Here is a 20,985-nt window from a genome sequence, read left to right on the forward strand (position 1 = left end):
TTAACGGTTCACCTCAGCAGAGGACATGCAGGAGGGATCCGTTCTGCCCGCCTCCATCAGGATCTACAACACCTCCACCAGGATCTACAACACCTCCATGACGATCTACAACACCTCCATCAGGATCTACAACACCTCCACCAGGATCTACAACACCTCCACCAGGATCTACAACACCTCCACCAGGATCTACAACACCTCCATGACAATCTACCACACCTCCATCAGGATCTACAACACCTCCATCTGGATCTACAACACCTCCACCAGGATCTACAACACCTCCATCAGGATCTACAACACCCATACATCTGTTTCATGTCCTGAGTTTCATCCTGCAGTCTAAAAGAATATCCGTCTATCCGAGTTGTTTATAAGCACACACAATTCATACAGAATTCAGTATTGTTCCTATGTTCTGATTTCATGCCTTGCTGCCTTTTGCACCGTGTGTGTGTGTGTGTGTGTGTGTTCAATGTTGAGTGCTTGCTTTAGTAAAACCCACATTTAAAGCGATCAAATGTTCCCTGTTATACGATAATCACTGTTTTCCTGTAACCCGTTATATGAGAACATCGGTTTTCATGTGCCTCATTCTAAGAGATTATCACTGTTTTCCTGTGTCCCGTTATAAGAGATTATCGTTGTTATTTTGTCCTGTTTTAGTGACCCGCCCTGTAAGTCAAAGCAGAAGAAGGGCGCTGCTGCAGTCGTGTTGAAGCGAGCTCTCTGATTGGCTGGGACTCCAGGCGACATGGACAGCAAACAGAGCATAACAGTCTGTGCTCTGCTTGGCATTCGTTTACCACCTCGTTTTGTTATGAAGACAAGGATTCATTGTTCTGATGGGACTGCACAGTGACTGAGGGTCTGCCTCATTTTCCTGATCAAAAACCCAATGTCATCGACCAACACTGAGGGCACCAAGTGTCTGTTGAAGTAATGCCCATTAATCAACACCAAAAGGTGAACTGCTCTACATGTTCAAGTTGAACCCGAATTCCATACAAATTAAAATGCCCTACAGTCCTGGAATAGCATAAGAATAGGACCAGGCCTGATTGGACCAGACTGGACCAGACTGATTAGACAGGACAAGGACCAGACTGGACCAGACTGATTGGACAGGAAAGAATCAGACTGGCCTAGTACACCACAGTGACGCTCATCCAGATAAACATGCAAACCACTCTGGATAAACATTTACCTGAATAAACAAATATATGAGCTTAGATTTAAATGCGTTCCTTTAAAATAAGATCTCACAATAACGTGGGAATCTAATTTTAAGCTCCTATATGAGTCAACGTAATAAATCAAGATCGTATTAGTTATATAAGCAATCATAACCTACCAGTAGAGGAACTTCAGAACCGTAGACTGAGTGGGTATCACTATGGTGACATGGCCACTACTTCAGCCATATAGATTTCCTTATTTGATTCAGAAAGCTATTATTCAACCTCTCAAGAGAATAGACACTTGTGCTAACTATAAGGCACTCGATGCTAACAACTATGTGCTCTGTAGAAAATGCAAGGTGTCACAGCAAAACACCCGGAATTCAACTTGTTTTGAAGTAATATGTTACACTCATTTAAAGACAAGGACACAGCATCACAATGCACCAGGCTTGGGTGAACACACACAGGCCAAAATAACTACCTAACAGGCAAAGGAACACAGAGCAGGTGAAACGGACAAGACGGAAGTATCTCCGGCCAGATGACCCACAGTACCAACACACAACACCCACACGCCTGGACTGTGACCAGCCTCAGATCATATTTATGTTGGTACAGCTGCTTACCACAGGAATCAGTGGAAGAATGTTGGACTTCTGTGAGAAAAGCAAATCTCTCTGCCATCATTTCTGTCACAGATGTTGGGAGAAGGTCTCGTCTTGCTGCTTGCACTGGAGAACCTCTCACAACTTCTTCTGCCCAATCTATTTTTCCCCAGTCTTCATTGTAATAATCTTCATTTTCCTAATGTTCCCTTTCCTGATATCTGGTCAATATCTGACAATACAACTATAAAGCAACTATAAATACAACTATAAAACACCTGCAAAACTGGCCAGTGTGTGTGTGTATGTGTGTAAATATTCTGTGTGTGTGTGTGTTCATGTAATGAAAATGAGACTTTAATCTCAATAATGATTTTCGTTTCTGAAATAGACAAATAAATATATAATATACATGACTGCTTTGTTAACTAAGATTAATCTGCTGAATTTCAGAAAAGGACATTCATTATAGTTTTAAGCTTTATCTTCTGAAGTGTGTTAACTGCAATACTAAAACACCTGTGTGACCTTGGAAGGAAATTTGCATCATATGTTGCAGGTGTTGTGAGATCCTGTGAGCAGAGCATGGAGACGAGATGGTTCTAAACTCCTGTCTGACGTTGGAGACATGTCCACGCCACTTTCTGAAATGGCTGAATCTGTCCACGACACCTTCTGAAATGGCTGAATTTGTCCACGCAACCTTCTGAAATGGCTGAATTTGTCCACGCAACCTTCTGAAATGGCTAAATTTGTCCACTCCAACTTCTGAAATGGCCGATTTTGTCCACTCCACTTTTTGAAAAGTTTACTTTGAAAATATTTTATAGAACAGCTTGCTGCAGATACCTGTTCAAACAGTCTGTGTAGATGCATGGCACTAAGTGGAAAAGTGCATTTGGTGAGCCCACACCTCTAATGTGACATGACCAACAGGCGTCACAGCACGCGAGCTCCATGAAGAAGCCCAGAGTAACCGCTGGAAAGTCAATTTACCTTCCAGTCAAAATAAACGGAATTTTTTTTTACTCAAAATAAACAAAAAAACAACTGTATAAGAAATATATAGATTTTAAATATATATTTAAACAATAGTGTGGATACTCTGTGTTGTTCAGTGCCGACGGGCTTCTCAAATACAGCCATGAAACCTTTCACAAACTCCCCACCCTTCCCACCAGTACCAGCGGTGAATTCTGCTCAGTGGATGTCAGAGCCCGAGGTCAGAGATGTGAAGGGAACACGATTCTGACGGGCCGCTGAACCGCAGGCAACACCTGGTCGACATTCTTGCACTTTTTAAAGTAAACATACCCCATGTTTGGTATTACTGTAAAACCCATATCTAAACTCAGGACTGCACGTTCTTATCAATCAAAAGCAGTGCAGTTTTGACAGACAGTTTCTTTAAACGTAAGGGTTAGGTTCTGGGTTAGGACCAGTGGGTTTAAAGTCTTCGGTTTGCTTTTGATCAATACATTGCAAAAGAAACTGTTTTGGTGTGAATTAGTCAGAACTTTCGCTGAGAAACGCTGAACGTCCTCTCAGTTTCTTTGCCTGCCTCTCCATGTTGTCCATCGTCTAGTGCGTCACCTCAGCCATGTTCTTTTGTTTCTGCTCCGGGTCTTTGCTCCTCCCCGTTCTCACCCTTTTGTCCCGCCCTTCCCCTCCAATTTGGGTTTCCCCACCCCTAATTTATCTGGTTCAGTTCTCCCTAGTTCCCAGTGAAATATACACTACCCTGTTCCCACTGCCTGTGGCCAGTGCTGTACCACCTCCAGTTCTTTTGGGTCTGGCCTCATTCTGCTCTGGAGTTTGGCTTTCCTGAACCAACATTCTCCATTGAATATTCTTTAATTCTTGCTCTCGCAGTGTGTGCCCCTGTCTCCGAGTATTTGTTTCTGGGCTTGTTCCGATAATTCTGTATTCCCTTCAAGTTTGTTCACGGCCTTGTTTTCCTTGGAAATGGAGATGAATAACGCATGTTTGCCCCTACATCTGTTTCCTCGTGTTGCTGCCCCAGGCCTGGCCATCCACCCGTTTGCCCCTTCAATCGCTCTGCTACCCTTTGGAGGCTTTTCTGATACATAAACTTCTTTGACAGCTTCAGTCAATCTCTTCACGTCTTCCAGTTGTGCCATTTATAAACAACAACAACAACAGGCGTATAGCTCCCACCATTTTCCCTTCATCTCCTGAACTTTGGGTAATTCCAGTCAAGTAACCTGCAGTCACACCGATTGAAGACTCAGGCCTAAAACCAGATTGTTTTGGATGTAGAAATCGATTGTCTTCAAGTTACTGCATCATCTGTTCATCAACCAGGACTTTGAAGGCAACTGGAAGAATCAATATTGTCCTGTAATTATAAGCTTTGTCTGATGCTCCAGCCTTAAACATTGGAGGTACAACAGCCATTTTCCTGATCTGAAGAAATCTGCTGGTATTACACGTACTTCAAGCATCAAAATTTCACTTATTCTTTATATAATAAGCAACTAACACAAATTATCTTTATTCTTTATATAATTACCAACTAACCTAGATATATATTTTGCCTTTGAGTTTTTTAATTGATTGAAAATATTACAGACTTTGTTCAGTCTGTACCATGTTAAAAAAAGGAGGTTGGGCAACTTTCATGAAATCTTTTGACACCAATCAAGCTACTGACTGCAAACGTGCTGCAAATTCTCCCACTAATTGGACATCATAGTCATGGTGTTGTGAATATGAGTATAATTATGGTGTGTGTGTACATACACAGTTAGGGGTGTGTACAGTATGCTAGGGCAGCAGAGTCCATACAAAACTCATTTAGAGGACATGAAGACCTCCACACATGGACCTTCTTCCACACCTTACCTATTTACCACACAATTTATGAAACACAATCTAGTCACAGACCATGTTGAACCACTAGCATGATGCTGGCTGTGTAGAATGAGAGGAGAAGGTGGACCTCTCACAACAATCAGACCTCCAGAACTGTGTGAAACTGTGTAAGAAACAAGAGCTTACAAATAATTATATAATAATTAAAGCCTCCAATTAATATTCCACTTTAATATTAATATTCCACACACACACACACACACACACACACACACACACACACACACACACACACACACACACACACACACACTTCCATTTTCCAAAGCGCTGTGCTCGAAGGAGAACAGGGAGAAGAGGAAGGCTCTTCCAACCTGCCTGTCCTCACCAGTACAGCCGTGTTTATGGAGGTCACTGTGATTGCCTGATAAAGATAGGTCCTTAATCTTTATGGGCTTATTCTGTAGAGTTGTAAATATTACCTTTCATCTAAACACCAGTTTATCTCCTTCACCATTCAGTTCCTAATGTTTAATTTAATATAATTAATCCAGTAAAATACAGTGTCCTAAATCAAACATTTTGTATGACAGTAACAAATGAGTTCCTGTATTACATCTGGAAGAAGACAGGAACTGGCGTAACGGTTTCATTTTTCCTGTGTGGGGATTGTAGGCTGTGTCACGGCTGGGGCCAGAAATAAACGTGTTCTCGGGCGCTTTCGAAAATTCACCACAACCAAAGGGCTCGGGTTATTTATTGTCTGTGTTGGTGTGTTGTGTGTAGCTAGTGATGTGTGGGAGTGGCGGTGTAAGGAGGAGACAGGGAAAGAGGGAGAGGGGGGAGGGAGAGGAAAAGAGAGAGGTAGGTAGAGAGAGGGAGAGAGAGAGGAAGAGGGAGAGAGAGGTAGAAAGGGAAAGAGAAAGGGAAAGAGAGAAGAAAGATTTTAGAAGTGCTGAGTTAAGGCACAGGCACCGTGTTGCTGCTGTTGTGAGGGAGGAGGTGATGCCTTCATGTCATGAGCTTCACATCTGTTCTGCTGCTGCCATACCCACTCAAATACCACACTCAAATACCACACTCCCATACCCACTCAAATACCACACTCCCATACCCACTCAAATACCACACTCCCATACCCACTCAAATACCACACTCCCATACCCACTCAAATACCACACTCAAATACCACACTCCCATACCCACTCAAATACCACACTCAAATACCACACTCCCATACCCACTCAAATACCACACTCCCATACCCACTCAAATACCACACTCCCATACCCACTCAAATACCACACTCCCATACCCACTCACATACCACACTCACATACCCACTCACATACCACACTCACATACCACACTCACATACCACACTCACATACCACACTCCCATACCCACTCAAATACCCCACTCCCATACCCACTCAAATACCACACTCCCATACCCACTCAAATACCCCACTCAAATACCACATTCCCATACCCACTCAAATACCACACTCCCATACCCACTCAAATACGCCACTCCCATACCAACTCAAATACCACACTGAAATACCACACTCCCATACCCTCTCAAATACCCCACTCAAATACCACACTCCCATACCCACTCAAATACCACACTCCCATACCCACTCAAATACCACACTCAAATACCACACTCCCATACCCACTCAAATACCCCACTCAAATACCACACTCCCATACCCACTCAAATACCACATTCAAATACGCCACTCCCATACACTCAAATACCACACTCAAATACCACACTCCCATACCCACTCAAATACCACTCCCATACCCAACTCAAATACCACACTCCAATACCCACTCAAATACCCAATTCAAATACCCAATTCAAATACCCCACTCAAATACCACACTCCCATACCCACTCAAATACCACACTCCCATACCCACTCAAATACCACACTCCCATACCCAACTCAAATACCACACTCCCATACCCAACTCAAATACCACACTCCTATACCCACTCAAATACCACACTCCAATACCCACTCAAATACCACACTCCCATACCCACTCTAATAACCAACTCAAATACGCCACTCCCATACCACACTCAAATACCACACTCCCATACCCACTCAAATACCCCACTCCCATACCCACTCAACTACCACACTGAAATACCACTCCCATACCCACTCAAATACCCCACTCAACTACCACACTGAAATATCACACTCCCATAAACCACTCAAATACCCCACTCCCATACCCACTCAAATACCACACTCCAATACCCATCCAAATACCCCACTCAAATACCACTCCCATACCCACTCAAATACCACACTCAAATACCACACTCCCATACCCACTCAAATACCACACTTCCATACCCACTCAAATACCACACTTCCATACCCACTCAAATACCACACTCCCATACCCACTCAACTACCATACTGAAATACCACTCCCATACCCACTCAAATACCCCACTCCCATACCCACTCAAATACCACACTGAAATACCACACTCCCATACCCACTCAAATACCCCACTGAAATACCACACTCCCATACTCACTCTGCCTCATACCCACAGTGCCCATTGTGGACACCCCCCCTCGCACAAACACTGTACACTGGAGTCACACTGTACATGTTTCCATAGTGAAGATCGGTCCCAAGGACGTGGATCACATCACCTTGTTTAAAATACCCCACACAGCACAGAGCGTCTGTCATTACTATGAAGACACGTGCTCTTGGGCTCTGACATAATCACTAAAGTTAGGATGCTTTTAAGACATATGAGAGGGGAAAACATTTCGAGGAGCTCTTACAAACAAACCAGATTTCAGCAGGTGTTAGCTTATGCACAAAACGCTTTTTGAAGTGAGCACTTACTGATGTCTTAAACATCTCAGAGAACCTCTCGAAAATACTTGTGCTGCCATTGAAATGACTCGTCATCCAAACGTACTGAGTGGACACTAGGCAATATAACACATTCCACCGCACGCCCCCGCCCACACACCGCACGCCCCCGCCAGCACGCCCCCGCCCACACACCGCACGCCCCCGCCCACACACCGCACACCCCCGCCCACACATCGCATGCCTCCGCCCACACACCGCATGCCCCCGCCCACACACCGCACGCCCTCGCCTGCACATCACAGCGTGACCAAACCCTACAGACGCATCATCAGCGACACAAGTGATGAAGACGAGTAGAGAGGACAGTGATGAAAAAGGATCGAGGCGTTACTCAAACCATCACAGCTGGAGTGCATTCAAAATCACGTGAAGTCCTGCAGTAGTATAACACCCCCCTGTAGGTCCTGCAGTAGTATAACACCCCCCTGTAGGTCCTGAAGTAGCACAACACCCCCCTGTAGGTCCTGAAGTAGCACAACACCCCCCTGTAGGTCCTGCAGTAGCACAACACCCCCCTGTAGGTCCTGCAGTAGCACAACACCCCCCTGTAGGTCCTGAAGTACCACAACACCCCCCTGTAGGTCCTGCAGTATAACACCCCCCTGTAGGTCCTGCAGTATAACACCCCCCTGTAGGTCCTGCAGTATAACAACACCCCCCTGTAGGTCCTGCAGTATAACACCCCCCTGTAGGTCCTGCAGTATAACAACACACCCCTGTAGGTCCTGCAGTATAACAACACACCCCTGTAGGTCCTGCAGTATAACAACACCCCCCTGTAGGTCCTGCAGTATAACACCCCCCTGTAGGTCCTGCAGTATAACACCCCCCTGTAGGTCCTGCAGTATAACAACACCCCCCTGTAGGTCCTGCAGTATAACAACACCCCCCTGTAGGTCCTGCAGTATAACAACACCCCCCTGTAGGTCCTGCAGTATAACACCCCCCTGTAGGTCCTGCAGTATAACAACACCCCCCTGTAGGTCCTGCAGTATAACACCCCCCTGTAGGTCCTGCAGTAGCACAACACCCCCCTGTAGGTCCTGCAGTAGCACAACACCCCCCTGTAGGTCCTGCAGTATAACACCCCCCTGTAGGTCCTGCTCCGAACCACAGCACCCCGCCGTAGGGTCACCCAACCCTGGACATCTCCAGAGGACAGTAGGAACTCATTATTCTTGCTGATGGCATTGTGTCTTCCTGTACGTGCATGCTAACACGCATACACACACGCACACACACACACAAACTCAACAGTTATGCAGCCAGCTCATAATTACCCTCAGACTGTATATACATTATATATAAACATTAAATAAAATCCATAGCCTCCAAGACGCACATTTCTAATCTACAGAGAAGCGTTCAGATACACTGCCTGCCGTTAATCTCCCAGGCGCCCAACTCTCCCCGGTGTGCACAACCCTGTTTCTTAGGTTGGGTGTGTGAGGCATGCAGAGAGACACGTGTCACTTCCTCCCTTCATGGCTCAGCATGAGTGTGAGGTATCGGGCCGGTGACAGGGTGAAGGCCTGGTCCCTGCACCAAACACAGCCCAACACACCTCACCCTGCACGCCTCTGGGGTTTAGGGTTTAGGCTTTACTAGTGTTGACAAGGAACCCAGCATTGAAATAAATAAAAAAGTAAAGAGCAAAACGGCAACTTTGTTTGGGCTCTGAAATGGACCAGCATGGACCCATGTGGCCCTGTATGGACCCGTATGGACTGCTTGAGTGAGAGAAAGGAAATATGATGTGCAGTGATGTCAGTGACTAAGTATAGAACAATGTTGAGAGAAGACACACAGATCAGCGGAGAGAGAAACGAAACAGACAGACAGAAACGGAGACAGACAGATGGACAAACGGAGAGACAGAGAGCAACGGAAACCAGAGAAAAGGCTTGAAATGACAGCAGCAGCTTTCTGAGTTACGAGGTGCGAGAGGAAACAGCATTAATATCACAACACTGTATTTGCACATTTGTTCAAAGCATGGTTAAAGGCACTATGCAGAAAGAAAGAAGAGTTACAGACACACAGCAGTCTTGACAGACGAGGGGAGGCGTGAAGGGTGTGTGTGTGTGTGTGTGTGTGTGTGTGTGTGTGTGTGTGTGTTGGCAGACGAGGGGAGGCGTGAAGGGTGTGTGTGTGTGTGTGTGTGTGTGTGTGTGTGTGTGTGTGTGTTGGCAGACGAGGGGAGGCCTGAAGGGTGTGTGTGTTCGTCTCTCACCGGAGGAGCAGCGAGCCACCCATACTTGGCCTCTGTGAGGTTCATGTCCCGGTCGAAGGCGTACAGCTGCCGGTAACGCAGGTGATCCGCGTCCACCAGGTCGAACTGCCGACGGGCGTAGTGGTAGCTCTCGCCATTCCCCACACGGGGAAAGTCCAGCCACTCTGGGTGACCAAATTCATTTCCTGTAAAGGCACAGACAGGAGTCACAAAACAGTTTCAGGTGAAAAAGGAATTTTTTTTTTTTTTTTTGCACAAGTGGTCTGGTGCCGCCTCCATCAAGACACGCACAGTCAATCTACGGATGTACAGACATGCACAATCAATCTACAGATGTGCACGGTCAATCTACAGACATACAAACATGCAGAGGCCGTCAGTCTACAGATGTACAGACATGTAGACTCTTAGTCAACAGACATAGACTATGACATGCACACTCAGTCTACAGACATACACAGTCCGTCTAGAGACATACACAGTTGGTCCACACACACACACACACACACACACACACACACACACACACACACACACACACACACACACACACACACACACACACACACACACACAACACAAACGAAAAGACACAGAGACCCCACTTCTTTGCAGTGGAAGTTTGTGAGTCTTCAGAAAGAGCCCCAGAGAGAAGTGAGCACCCTCACTCCAACAGAGTGCTGTCCTTCTCAAAACTTCAGTTTTAAAGCTGATTCAAGAGTGTGAGTACTCCAAAAGCCCGGCAGACAGACAGACAGCACCGGAGGGAGGCGCTGCCCCCCCCTCCGACACTCCAACACACACTACACGCCCCGCTCTTCTCCAAACATCAACTTCAAAGCCGCTGATTCCGGACGCATCCATTATCAAGAATAGGAGAAGGAGGCGTGTATTATGAGCTCTGTTCCCACGCCTGTGTGGGTGAGCCTCCCCACTCAAACGAAGGCGAAATTCATTCACTCATCTGTATTCCAGACAGTTGAGGAAGAAGAGTGAGGCACTGACAACACAGAAATACAACAGAAAGAGAAAAAAAAAACCCAAAAGATAATGAATAATGGATCATGAAACACAACCTTGTCTGGGGTTAAAGAAAAGGCATTAAACCGTCTTCTGACACATCTAACTTTGCTCACTGCTTTGACAAAGTGCCAAAACTGCCATGTTTGCTAGATTTGGCTAATCAGGTCTGAGTCACTTAAAGGAGAATTATGATGCAACCCTGGCGTTTTTTAACTCACCACCAGGGGGAGCGTGCGGTCCTACCCATCAGCCTAAACTGTTCATGGGTTTATTAAAGTCTTTCTTATGTCTATATTCACACACCAGATGTTTTAATTAGTGTTTAAAATGCTGTCATAATTTGAATTAGTGGGGGAAAAAAACACAGAACACAGAGCAGAAAGTATAGCTGGATTTCTCAGATCACAGAGGTGCAGATCCCAAAACTTTGTAGGGCACAATGACCTCAACAAAGGGAGGGGCCAGGCGTCTGCAGGGCAGAGGGAGGGGCCAGGCGTCTGCAGGGCAGAGGGAGGGGCCAGGCGTCTGCAGGGCAGAGGGAGGGGCCAGGCGTCTGCAGGGCAGAGGGAGGGGCCAGGCGTCTGCAGTTGGAGCGGGAGCGGAGGGAGAGTGAAATTAGGCGACAGCCCTGTCACGCGGAGTGATGAGATAATGAATCCGTCATCAGCTGACGAGACAACATCATAAAACAACAGTTTGGTAATTGAATTCTGAGGGGGCGAGGAACCACTCTGACGTGAGAGAGAAAGAAGGCTAAACAATAGTGATGAAGTATGCTGTTTATCCAGAAAGAGAGGAAGAGAGAGGAAGAGAGGGATAGAGAGGAGGAGAGAGAGCTGAATAGAGAGAGAGAGGCAGAGGAAGGAGAACAGGAGGGATAAAAAGCAAGTGACCAGATGAAGTGGAGCAAACAGGACGTAGCAGAACGTCCTAATGAAATCCATTAGCTAGCTGTTAAAGAAACATCAGACTAAGTGAAGTGTGTGGTACGCATTCTAAGATACACATGCTTATGAATTAGAGAGAGAGACAAGGGTGGAGTGAGAGTGAGAGAGAGAGAGAGAGAGAGAGAGACTAGGGTGGAGTGAGAGAGAGAGACTAGGGTGGAGTGAGAGAGAGAGAGAGAGAGAGAGAGAGACTAGGGTGGAGTGAGAGAGAGAGAGAGAGAGAGAGAGAGACTAGGGTGGAGTGAGAGAGACTAGGGTGGAGTGAGAGAGAGAGTCTAGGGTGGAGTGAGAGAGAGAGAGAGAGAGAGAGACTAGGGTGGAGTGAGAGAGAGAGACTAGGGTGGAGTGAGAGAGAGAGAGAGAGAGACTAGGGTGGAGTGAGAGTGAGAGAGAGAGAGACTAGGGTGGAGTGAGAGAGAGAGACTAGGGTGGAGTGAGAGAGAGAGTGAGAGAGAGAGAGAGAGAGAGACTAGGGTGGAGTGAGAGAGAGAGACTAGGGTGGAGTGAGAGAGAGAGAGACTAGGGTGGAGTGAGAGAGAGAGAGACTAGGGTGGAGTGAGAGAGAGAGAGACTAGGGTGGAGTGAGAGAGAGAGAGACTAGGGTGGAGTGAGAGAGAGAGAGACTAGGGTGGAGTGAGAGTGAGAGAGAGAGAGACTAGGGTGGAGTGAGAGAGAGAGACTAGGGTGGAGTGAGAGAGAGAGTGAGAGAGAGAGAGAGAGAGACTAGGGTGGAGTGAGAGAGAGAGACTAGGGTGGAGTGAGAGAGAGAGAGAGAGAGAGAGAGAGAGAGGGAACCATAAAAGAGACAGTAAGGTGGGAGAGAGAAACAAAAAAAGATAAGTGAGCTTGACTACATGGCAGACAACAATTGATCCCTGGACAACAATTAATCCCTGGACAACTTAATCCCTGGACACAGATGTAATTTGAAACCTTGACAAAATGGAAAGGGGAAGATAACTAGAGAATATGAACCATAACAATGGCAGCAGGTAGGACTTCCTGCCAAGGCTTCTGGGAAATGTGCGCATCCCACCAGAACGGCGGAGTGCAAACATCCCAGAGCAGACAGGAAGCCATGCGGGGAGACAGCGTTCCTCACGTCTCTCTTCCCGCAAGGCTCCAGTCCTCAGGGGTGACCTTATGCAAGCACTTCTGTTCAAAGAATATACTTCCACGGGTGTGTACTATATGGTAGCACTCATATGGCGTGACCGTTTCTGAAGTGTACTTCTGAGGTGTGTTCAAAAGAACACATTCTCTGTGAATCTAGACTATTCATTTCTCAAACTTATCCATTTTGCTGACGGTAGTACTTTCTGTCAGTGTTTTTTTGTCAGTGATTCATTTTGAAATTATTTTAATGCTCAGCAGCATCTGTAGTCTCCAATACTCCAAAAAGGCTAATATTATAGATATTTTATTTATATTAATGCATTAATGATATATAATGCATTTGTAAGTAGAATCAAAAAGCTCTTACATGCTTTTTACAATTAAAAGCTGTTCAGTTTTTCAAATTAAGTAAAAGAGCATGAGCTGAACATGGCAGGTTTTGCAGATAAGGTCCAGAGCAATGTCAACCATTGGCTGGGACCTCCAGTAGTGCCACACCCTCTCTAGAGCAATGTCAACCATTGGCTGGGAACTCCAGTAGTGCCACGCCCTCTCTGGAGGAGTGTCAACCATTGGCTGGGACCTCCAGTAGTGCCACGCCCTCTCTAGAGCAATGTCAACCATTGGCTGGGACCTCCAGTAGTGAGACGCCCTCTCTGGAGCAATGTCAACAATTGGTTGGGACCTCCAGTAATGCCACGCCCTCTCTGGAGGATTGTCAACCATTGGCTGGGACTTCCAGTAGTGCCACGCCCTCTCTGGAGCAATGTCAACCAATGGCTGGGACCTCCTCAATCCAACAAGAACACCAACACGTGAGCACTATAGCAACCCTGCTGGGATTTTAAGCTTGTATAAACACAACAGCCACCTCCATTATAGTACCAGACCACCAATGCTCCACCTCTCTACCAAACCACTACATCACACCACCAGCACCTCCACCTCTCTACCAAACCACTACATCACATCACCTGCACCTCCACCTCTCTACCAAACCACTACATCACATCACCTGCACCTCCATCCTTCTACCAAACCACTACATCACACCACCAGCACCTCCATCCCTCTACCAAACCACTACATCACACCACCAACACCTCCATCCTTCTACCAAACCACTACATCACATCACCAACACCTCCATCCCTCTACCAAACCACTACATCACATCAACACCTCCATCCTTCTACCAAATCACTACATCACACCACCAACACCTCCATCCCTCTAGTAAACCACTACATCACATCAACACCTCCATCCTTCTACCAAATCACTACATCACACCACCAACACCTCCATCCCTCTAGTAAACCACTACATCACATCAACACCTCCATCCCTCTAGTAAACCACTACATCACACCACCAGCACCTCCATCCTTCTAGTAAACCACTACATCACACCACCAGCACCTCCATCCTTCTACCAAACCACTACATCACACCACCAGCACCTCCATCCTTCTACCAAACCACTACATCACACCACCAACACCTCCATCCCTCTAGTAAACCACTACATCACATCACCAACACCTCCATCCTTCTACCAAACCACTACATCACCTGCACCTTCAGCCCTCTACCAAACCACTACATCACATCAACACCTCCATCCCTCTACCAAACCACTACATCACACCACCAGCACCTCCATCCTTCTACCAAACCCCTACATCACACCACCAACACCTCCATGCCTCTAGTAAACCACAACATCTCACCACCTGCACCTCCATCCCTCCACCACACCATCCACACCACTACCACTAACCCCCACTACCAAACGGCCATCACATTGCTACTAGAGAACCACACAAACATCACACCACCACTTGAGCTCAACTGAATTGCCATCAGGTAGTAAATACATATTTACAATATTCACCCAGAAGACAAATGTAATGAAGTGTGCAGTGAGTGTAGGTGATTGTAATGAAGCGTGCAGAAGAAGTTGTGCTAACACTGCCCTCCATACAAGGTTGAGAAGTCTCATGCAGGGAATTAGTGTGCATAAATGCCATGCTAAATGGAGATACTAACATGCATTTAGAATTTGAATTTAAAGGCTACACTAAACATGTATAGTTACAAAACATCTAAATATGCTTGGATTTAACTGAAGGACACAACAAATTGAAACCATTTCTCCAAAGAACCAGAAGCTCTAAAAAGTTCTAGTGTATGAGAGAAGACTCCATAAGGAAACACTAATGTGCCTTTATTTGGATTCAAATCACACAGAGCTGGAAGGCTTTACATGAACCCTTTAGAATCACACAGCTGGTAGTCTTTCTTTATAGGCAGGAGCCCTTAAGAAACACAGTGACCTCCAGGATGGAAACAGACAGTGTTCTCGAAAACCAGCAGGAAAGATTATGAGGCCAGAGATGTACGTGAGAACATCAGCATCAATATCTGGACAAAACAGCACAGCATAAACAAGAGTCCGACTTCACCGTTAATCTTTCATGCCACTACTATGGACTCTTTATTTAGCTTCAACAGTGTTGATGCTATACAGTCAGGTTTGCCCTCTGAGGGGGAGGGGCCACTCTCAGGAGGGGGTGGAGCCTCTGTAGAAAGCACTGCCCCTCTGCTCTCTGAACGGCCCGTGTGAGCTCTCCCAGTGTCGTGAGGCCCAAACAGGCCAATAACAGCACGGTTGCCTCTTGCGTTCTTCATCACGCCACGCGTAGCCCCTTCCTCTTCCTCTCGGTTCATCACGCCACGCGTAACCCGCCGAGCGCTCGGACGTCTCCGCGCACAAACACGGCCGTCGCGGTGGTGCGGACTTCCCACTGGGGAAAGCTCCTCGTGTTTGCCGGAGAGTAAACACTCTGCTCCCCGAGATTGATTCGTTTGCACAAACAATTTGTTCTTGTGCCGCGCTGGTTAAATGACTCCAGAACCATTGATCCACTGACATGACACGCCGTCCTGTGTTTACCTGGGTTCTGTCTCTCCGGGTTGTTATTGTACACTTATATAGGGAACACAAGCAAATGGCATGAAGGTTCTTCCCGCCAAGGACAGCGTGGCGGAGTTGCGATCACAGAAAAGCCGTAATCAAAGGCGCAAAAAAAAAAAAAAAAGCATTTCTTCCTTAGCAGTTATAAGCAGACATGGTGATGTCTAGACAGGTGCCGTCTGCGGGGGTGTCGCCGAGCACACGCCGCCGCCCCTCAGACAGGTGTAGGAGGCTCGTGGGAGGAGGCGGGGCTAGTGGACAAGGTGAGAGGGCTTTTAAAGGGAAGGCTACGGCACACTAACAACACGCTAGGTTTATAAAGCCAATTACAAGTCAGGCACTGCCATCCAAGATGGTAAATAAGTCCTGACTTCAAGACTAACAAGCACTCCACTCTCCAAGAAGGGAGGAAGAAATCACTGATGAAGAGAGAGAGAGAGAGAGAGAGAGAGAGAGAGACCCCTCAGACAGAGCACGCCACACAGGCCGCACAGTGACGTGCCACCGTCCCGTCTACAAGACGCGGGGACGAGACAGTCATGTATTCTCGTCTATGGTGGCTATTATAGCAATAAACTCACTGGCTTTTATAACACCAGAACATGCAGGCATGAGCAGTAATATTACGTGCAAGGAGCTTCTAATGTATGTGCGATATACAACACCGCGTAGGGGCTAATGAAGCCGAACGTGAGAGTATTAAACTGTGAAACAGCCAGCGCAAATGTGCACAGCATCAGCAGCAAAAAAAGTCGTCTGATTCTCGGTAAGATTTCAACATTATTTCTGCACTAAGTGATAGTGAGCGAGTTTCTATGAGGCTGGAAATATTCCATTTTAAACTGCAAATTGCGATGAAATTGTTGATCTTTCAAAAGGCTGCTTTAAAGCGCGTTGCGTGTGATAACTGAGTAGATGCTGTGTGCAGCTATTACCTGTATATGAACTAGAAAAATCCGGAAAAATGTAAAAGTCTAAATGAAATGACCATGACCGTACGCAACTATGGTCAAACAAACTTAGTGTACCGTCTCTGACCCAGGATAATCCACACAAGATCACTTCACTCTTGATTGGTCCATGCTGGCTCTAGCTCCGCCCTGCCACTGCCTCCTCATTCTCATCTGCATCTCTTTCGTGTTCCCTACAGGCCCCTCCCACCCCAGGCCCCTCCCACCCCAGACAAGTTGAAGAATGCTGGCGTGCTGTTTCTGTGTTTTCTGACCAGTGCGTTGACCTTTCCAGCCAGCTCCTACGTTGGCCATTACGGAGGAGTCCCTGTTCGCCTCGTCTCCCTGTGCACTCCACTACTGCGCCTGTCCTGACTCGACGTTCTGGAAAACCCAGATAAATCGGATTTGCACTTCCATCCTTGCACTCCCATGGTCTGGAGCGTTATCCATTCATTCAGAAGAAAGCCAAACCCTGATCCCAGATCAGCTCTGCCCAACACTCAGGAGGTTCTCACCGATGAAGTTGAGGTAACCCTCCCCGCCGAGGCCGTGTGTGAGGAGTCTGATCATCTTATGCAGCTGGATGCCGCGATCGATGACGGGGTTCATGGCATGAAGGACGCTCATGCTGGTGTACATCTCCTTGTCCATCAGCCAGAAGGCGAGGGTCTTGTCTCCTACGAGAGCCTGTCAGAAGACACGGGGTTATGAGCACAGAATGTGGAACGTCAGTCGTGGGAGTAGTTGTTATTGAACTGCCCTACACATGTCTGAAGGCGTCGAGGCCTGACCTGTCCTCATTATCAGGCTAACCACTGTCACGGAGAATTAGATACGATCGGGAAATAGATTAGATCGGGAAATAGATTAGATCGTGTAAAAACACCTAAAGAGATGGTGGCATGTGATCTTACATATCCTGACAACAACTCAGACTAAAATGGGATTCAACTAAATGAATACAGTAATACAATAATAAACTTCTACAATAATACAGTACTACAATAATAAACTATTACAATAATACATTACTACTATAATACGGTACAATACACCACTACAATAATAAACTACTACAATAATAAACAACAATAATACACTACTACAATAACACACTACTACAGTAAAAAAGCTACAATAATACAGTACAATAAAGTAGAGTAGATAAAACTACAGAACACAGGATCATAACTTTTATACCCAATAATTAGATTGTCCATAACAAACCCATTTGAGCGGAATAAGAACAGTCCGTAGCGTAGGCAGAGAGGCAGTACCACTGACACGTTTGCTGAGGTCACGGTTCATTCTTAATCGCAGGATTTAAAAGCTTTTACAGTTCTCTGTGTTTGATCTCTAGCTGTTACAGCTGGAGACCGTGTGTGCTACCCAGAATCCCCTGCTGGGCGCTGTTCTCACAGACCACACGCGGCTCATTCGCAAATGTACCGACATGTCCCATTAATAACGACACTGCCACGGTTATGGTTGGAGCTAGCTGTGAACGCAACGGTACGAAACGGTAAATAAAAGAGCGTGTGTCAAATCTCCATCAGCAAGGGGCCTGGAGTGCCGATACTGCACCAATGGTGGGTGGAGGGAGGAGTGGGTGGAGGGGACGCAGGAGATGAGCGGAGCGCTGCGAGAGCATCATGGCTTGCCCAAGGAGCAGCTCTGATTGGTCTGAGCCTCGAGGGGCGTGTCTCTGCCCGAGGCCCGTCAGAGTCCGCCGTGAGGTGCAGTTAGTGGTGATGGACAGAGATGGCAGCAGAGCCTCTGTCCTTCAGAAGAAGCAGGTGCACCTGCTCACCCCCCCCCCCCCCCCCCAGGATGGAAATTAGAAAATAAACTGAAACTGGCAAAGTAGGAAAACAAACAAACAAACAAACCCAAGTTTGATTCACTGAACCGAGAGACTGAAGACCAAGAGTTATTTATTGTTAGGCCTTGTGAGTAAACAAAACGAAAAACTCACACACAAACGTAAATAAACAAGTAAACAGACTGAAACCCAGCAGGATCTCAGGGTATCTGACGTGGCCTTTGATCTGTGTAAACGCTGCGGATGACACATCTACAATACCGCATGAGGCTCCGCTCATGATACAGCAGTGAATACAGCACCAGATCACCCAACACGGAGGAACCTCTTCATGGCTGTGCTGTCAGGGCACTGGTCTCTCACCAACTCAAACGCAATGTCACATTTCGATCGATCGTTTAATTCAGGGAGTTTTGGGCTAACAGCATAAAGGACAAATGATTACTTAATTGTCCTCTGACAATGTAGCGAGGCGTTTAGGATGTGTGGAGCGGTTGCTGGTGTGAGATGCCAGTGTACTCTACAGTTTATGATGTGAGGAAGAGGAGGGGGAGGGCAGGGGAGGAAGAGGGGGAGGGGATGGAGGCGCCCAGCTGACACCACAGAACGAGCTCTTTTATCAGTTGTTTCACGCAAATCCAGCAGCCAGTTCTGATGGTTGCCATGAGACCCCAGGGCCCCTGTGGCGGAGGAGGTGGTGAAAAAAGTGGAGGAATAAACCTTGTTTTCGCTGCGGGGCTGAAAAGTGGACAAAAAAAAAAGAGGTGGATGTGTTCATTCCTACTTTCAGCGTCTCCTCGGGGGTCCCTCGACCTGTGCTGACATCAATTTCCATTCCAAATGATGCATTGATTACATTTGGTCCTCTCTGGCCTGCCGGGCGGTGCTCGTCGTGGCGTTACCTGGTCGTGGCTCTCCGCATACGCAATGCACTTCTCCCCGTAGCGCCTGTTGGTCAGGGTGTAAACCACGTCCCCAATGTTCCACTCCTCGTCCTTGAATTCCTTCAGGATCTGTATGGACAGCAAATACAGGAGTGAAAAGACATTGTTGAGCGTGCTTTGAGAACGAGAGAGAGAGAGAGAGAGAGAGAGAGAGAGAGAGAGAGAGAGAGAGACACACACACACACACACAAAAAACTTTTATTAACATTTGGGACAAAACAGTCACAGAAATTACTGCATGTTGAATTCTGCACAGACGTCCTGCAGGTGAACAGTAGAGTTTCTAATCTGTCCAGCAGAGATTAACTAGACAGATTTCCTTCTGGATATTGAGAAAAGTGGTACAAATTCTGGTACCACCGCGACCAATCAGATCCTGACTCCTTTCACCACAAAGCCTTTTATAACCATCTCGACCCTGGACACTGAGAATAACCATCTCAACCCTCCACACTGAAAGAGACTGAACAGGACAACAAAGCAAATTTCACCTGTATTGGAAAAATTCAAATGTTCTGAATTACTTGACTGTGAATACAAATGAGCAAATTACCTCATGAAAGTGAAACACAGCAAACAAACCCGACCTAAATACACAATGAGTGGCCACAAGCTGACCATCGACACAGAAGGACACACACAAGACCGAATTCACACCCACTGCAAATCATGAGAGATTGAAATCGAGTGTTACTTCATTCTCTCATGTCCAAAATATTAAACTTTCTGGCCAAAATTACTAACGAAATCTCTACAATGAACTAGAAGACAGGCTACTAGCTCAGTATGTGTAAAAATACCATGAGCACTGCTGTAAAGAGCAGCATCACTCAGATCTATTGAAATCCATCAAGATCCAGTGTGATCCACTCAAGACTCTGGCTGTCCTAGTCCCCCTCTATAGATCAGCTTGTTTCAATAATAATGCAACCACACAACCAAAATGCAAACTGTGTAAAAATTATCCATGTTCATGACATTATGTCCTTTCACGTTGTCTTTGTCCCCTTTCAGAGACATTTTTCTCCTATGCTGACACTCATAACATCCAAGTAATGTCCTCCACAGGGTACAACAGGCGAATAAACAAGCTCAAAGCCAAAAGCCATAAACACACACTCCTACCACACATCCATGCGTGTGCACACACACAAACACACACTCCTACCAGACGTCCATAAACACACACACACTCCTACCAGGCGTCCATAAACACACACACACAAACACACACACACCACACGTCCATGAACACGCACGCACGCACACATACACACACACACACACACACACACTCCTACCAGGTGTCCCACACCCAACAGGCACAACACTCTGGCAGGAAGCTGGGGTCCATCACACCAGAGAGAAGCCAATATGCAGCCTACACAACAGAGACTCTGACACGCCCAGC

General features: G+C 46.6%; 1 protein-coding gene across 1 annotated transcript in view; it reads right to left on the reverse strand.

Annotated features, from left to right (window-relative positions):
• gbe1b (glucan (1,4-alpha-), branching enzyme 1b) overlaps positions 1-20,985 on the reverse strand; it is a 97,742-nt gene that overhangs the window by 21,185 nt on the left and 55,572 nt on the right. The window contains exons 11-13 of the mRNA XM_076975766.1: positions 19,532-19,642; positions 17,323-17,494; positions 9,789-9,973 (exon numbers count right to left, since the gene is read on the reverse strand). Coding sequence (XP_076831881.1) covers positions 9,789-9,973; positions 17,323-17,494; positions 19,532-19,642 — 468 coding nt within the window. The remainder of the gene's footprint in view (positions 1-9,788; positions 9,974-17,322; positions 17,495-19,531; positions 19,643-20,985) is intronic.

Source organism: Brachyhypopomus gauderio, chromosome 16 (assembly GCF_052324685.1).
Source record: "Brachyhypopomus gauderio isolate BG-103 chromosome 16, BGAUD_0.2, whole genome shotgun sequence".
Taxonomy (NCBI): Eukaryota; Metazoa; Chordata; class Actinopteri; order Gymnotiformes; family Hypopomidae; genus Brachyhypopomus; species Brachyhypopomus gauderio.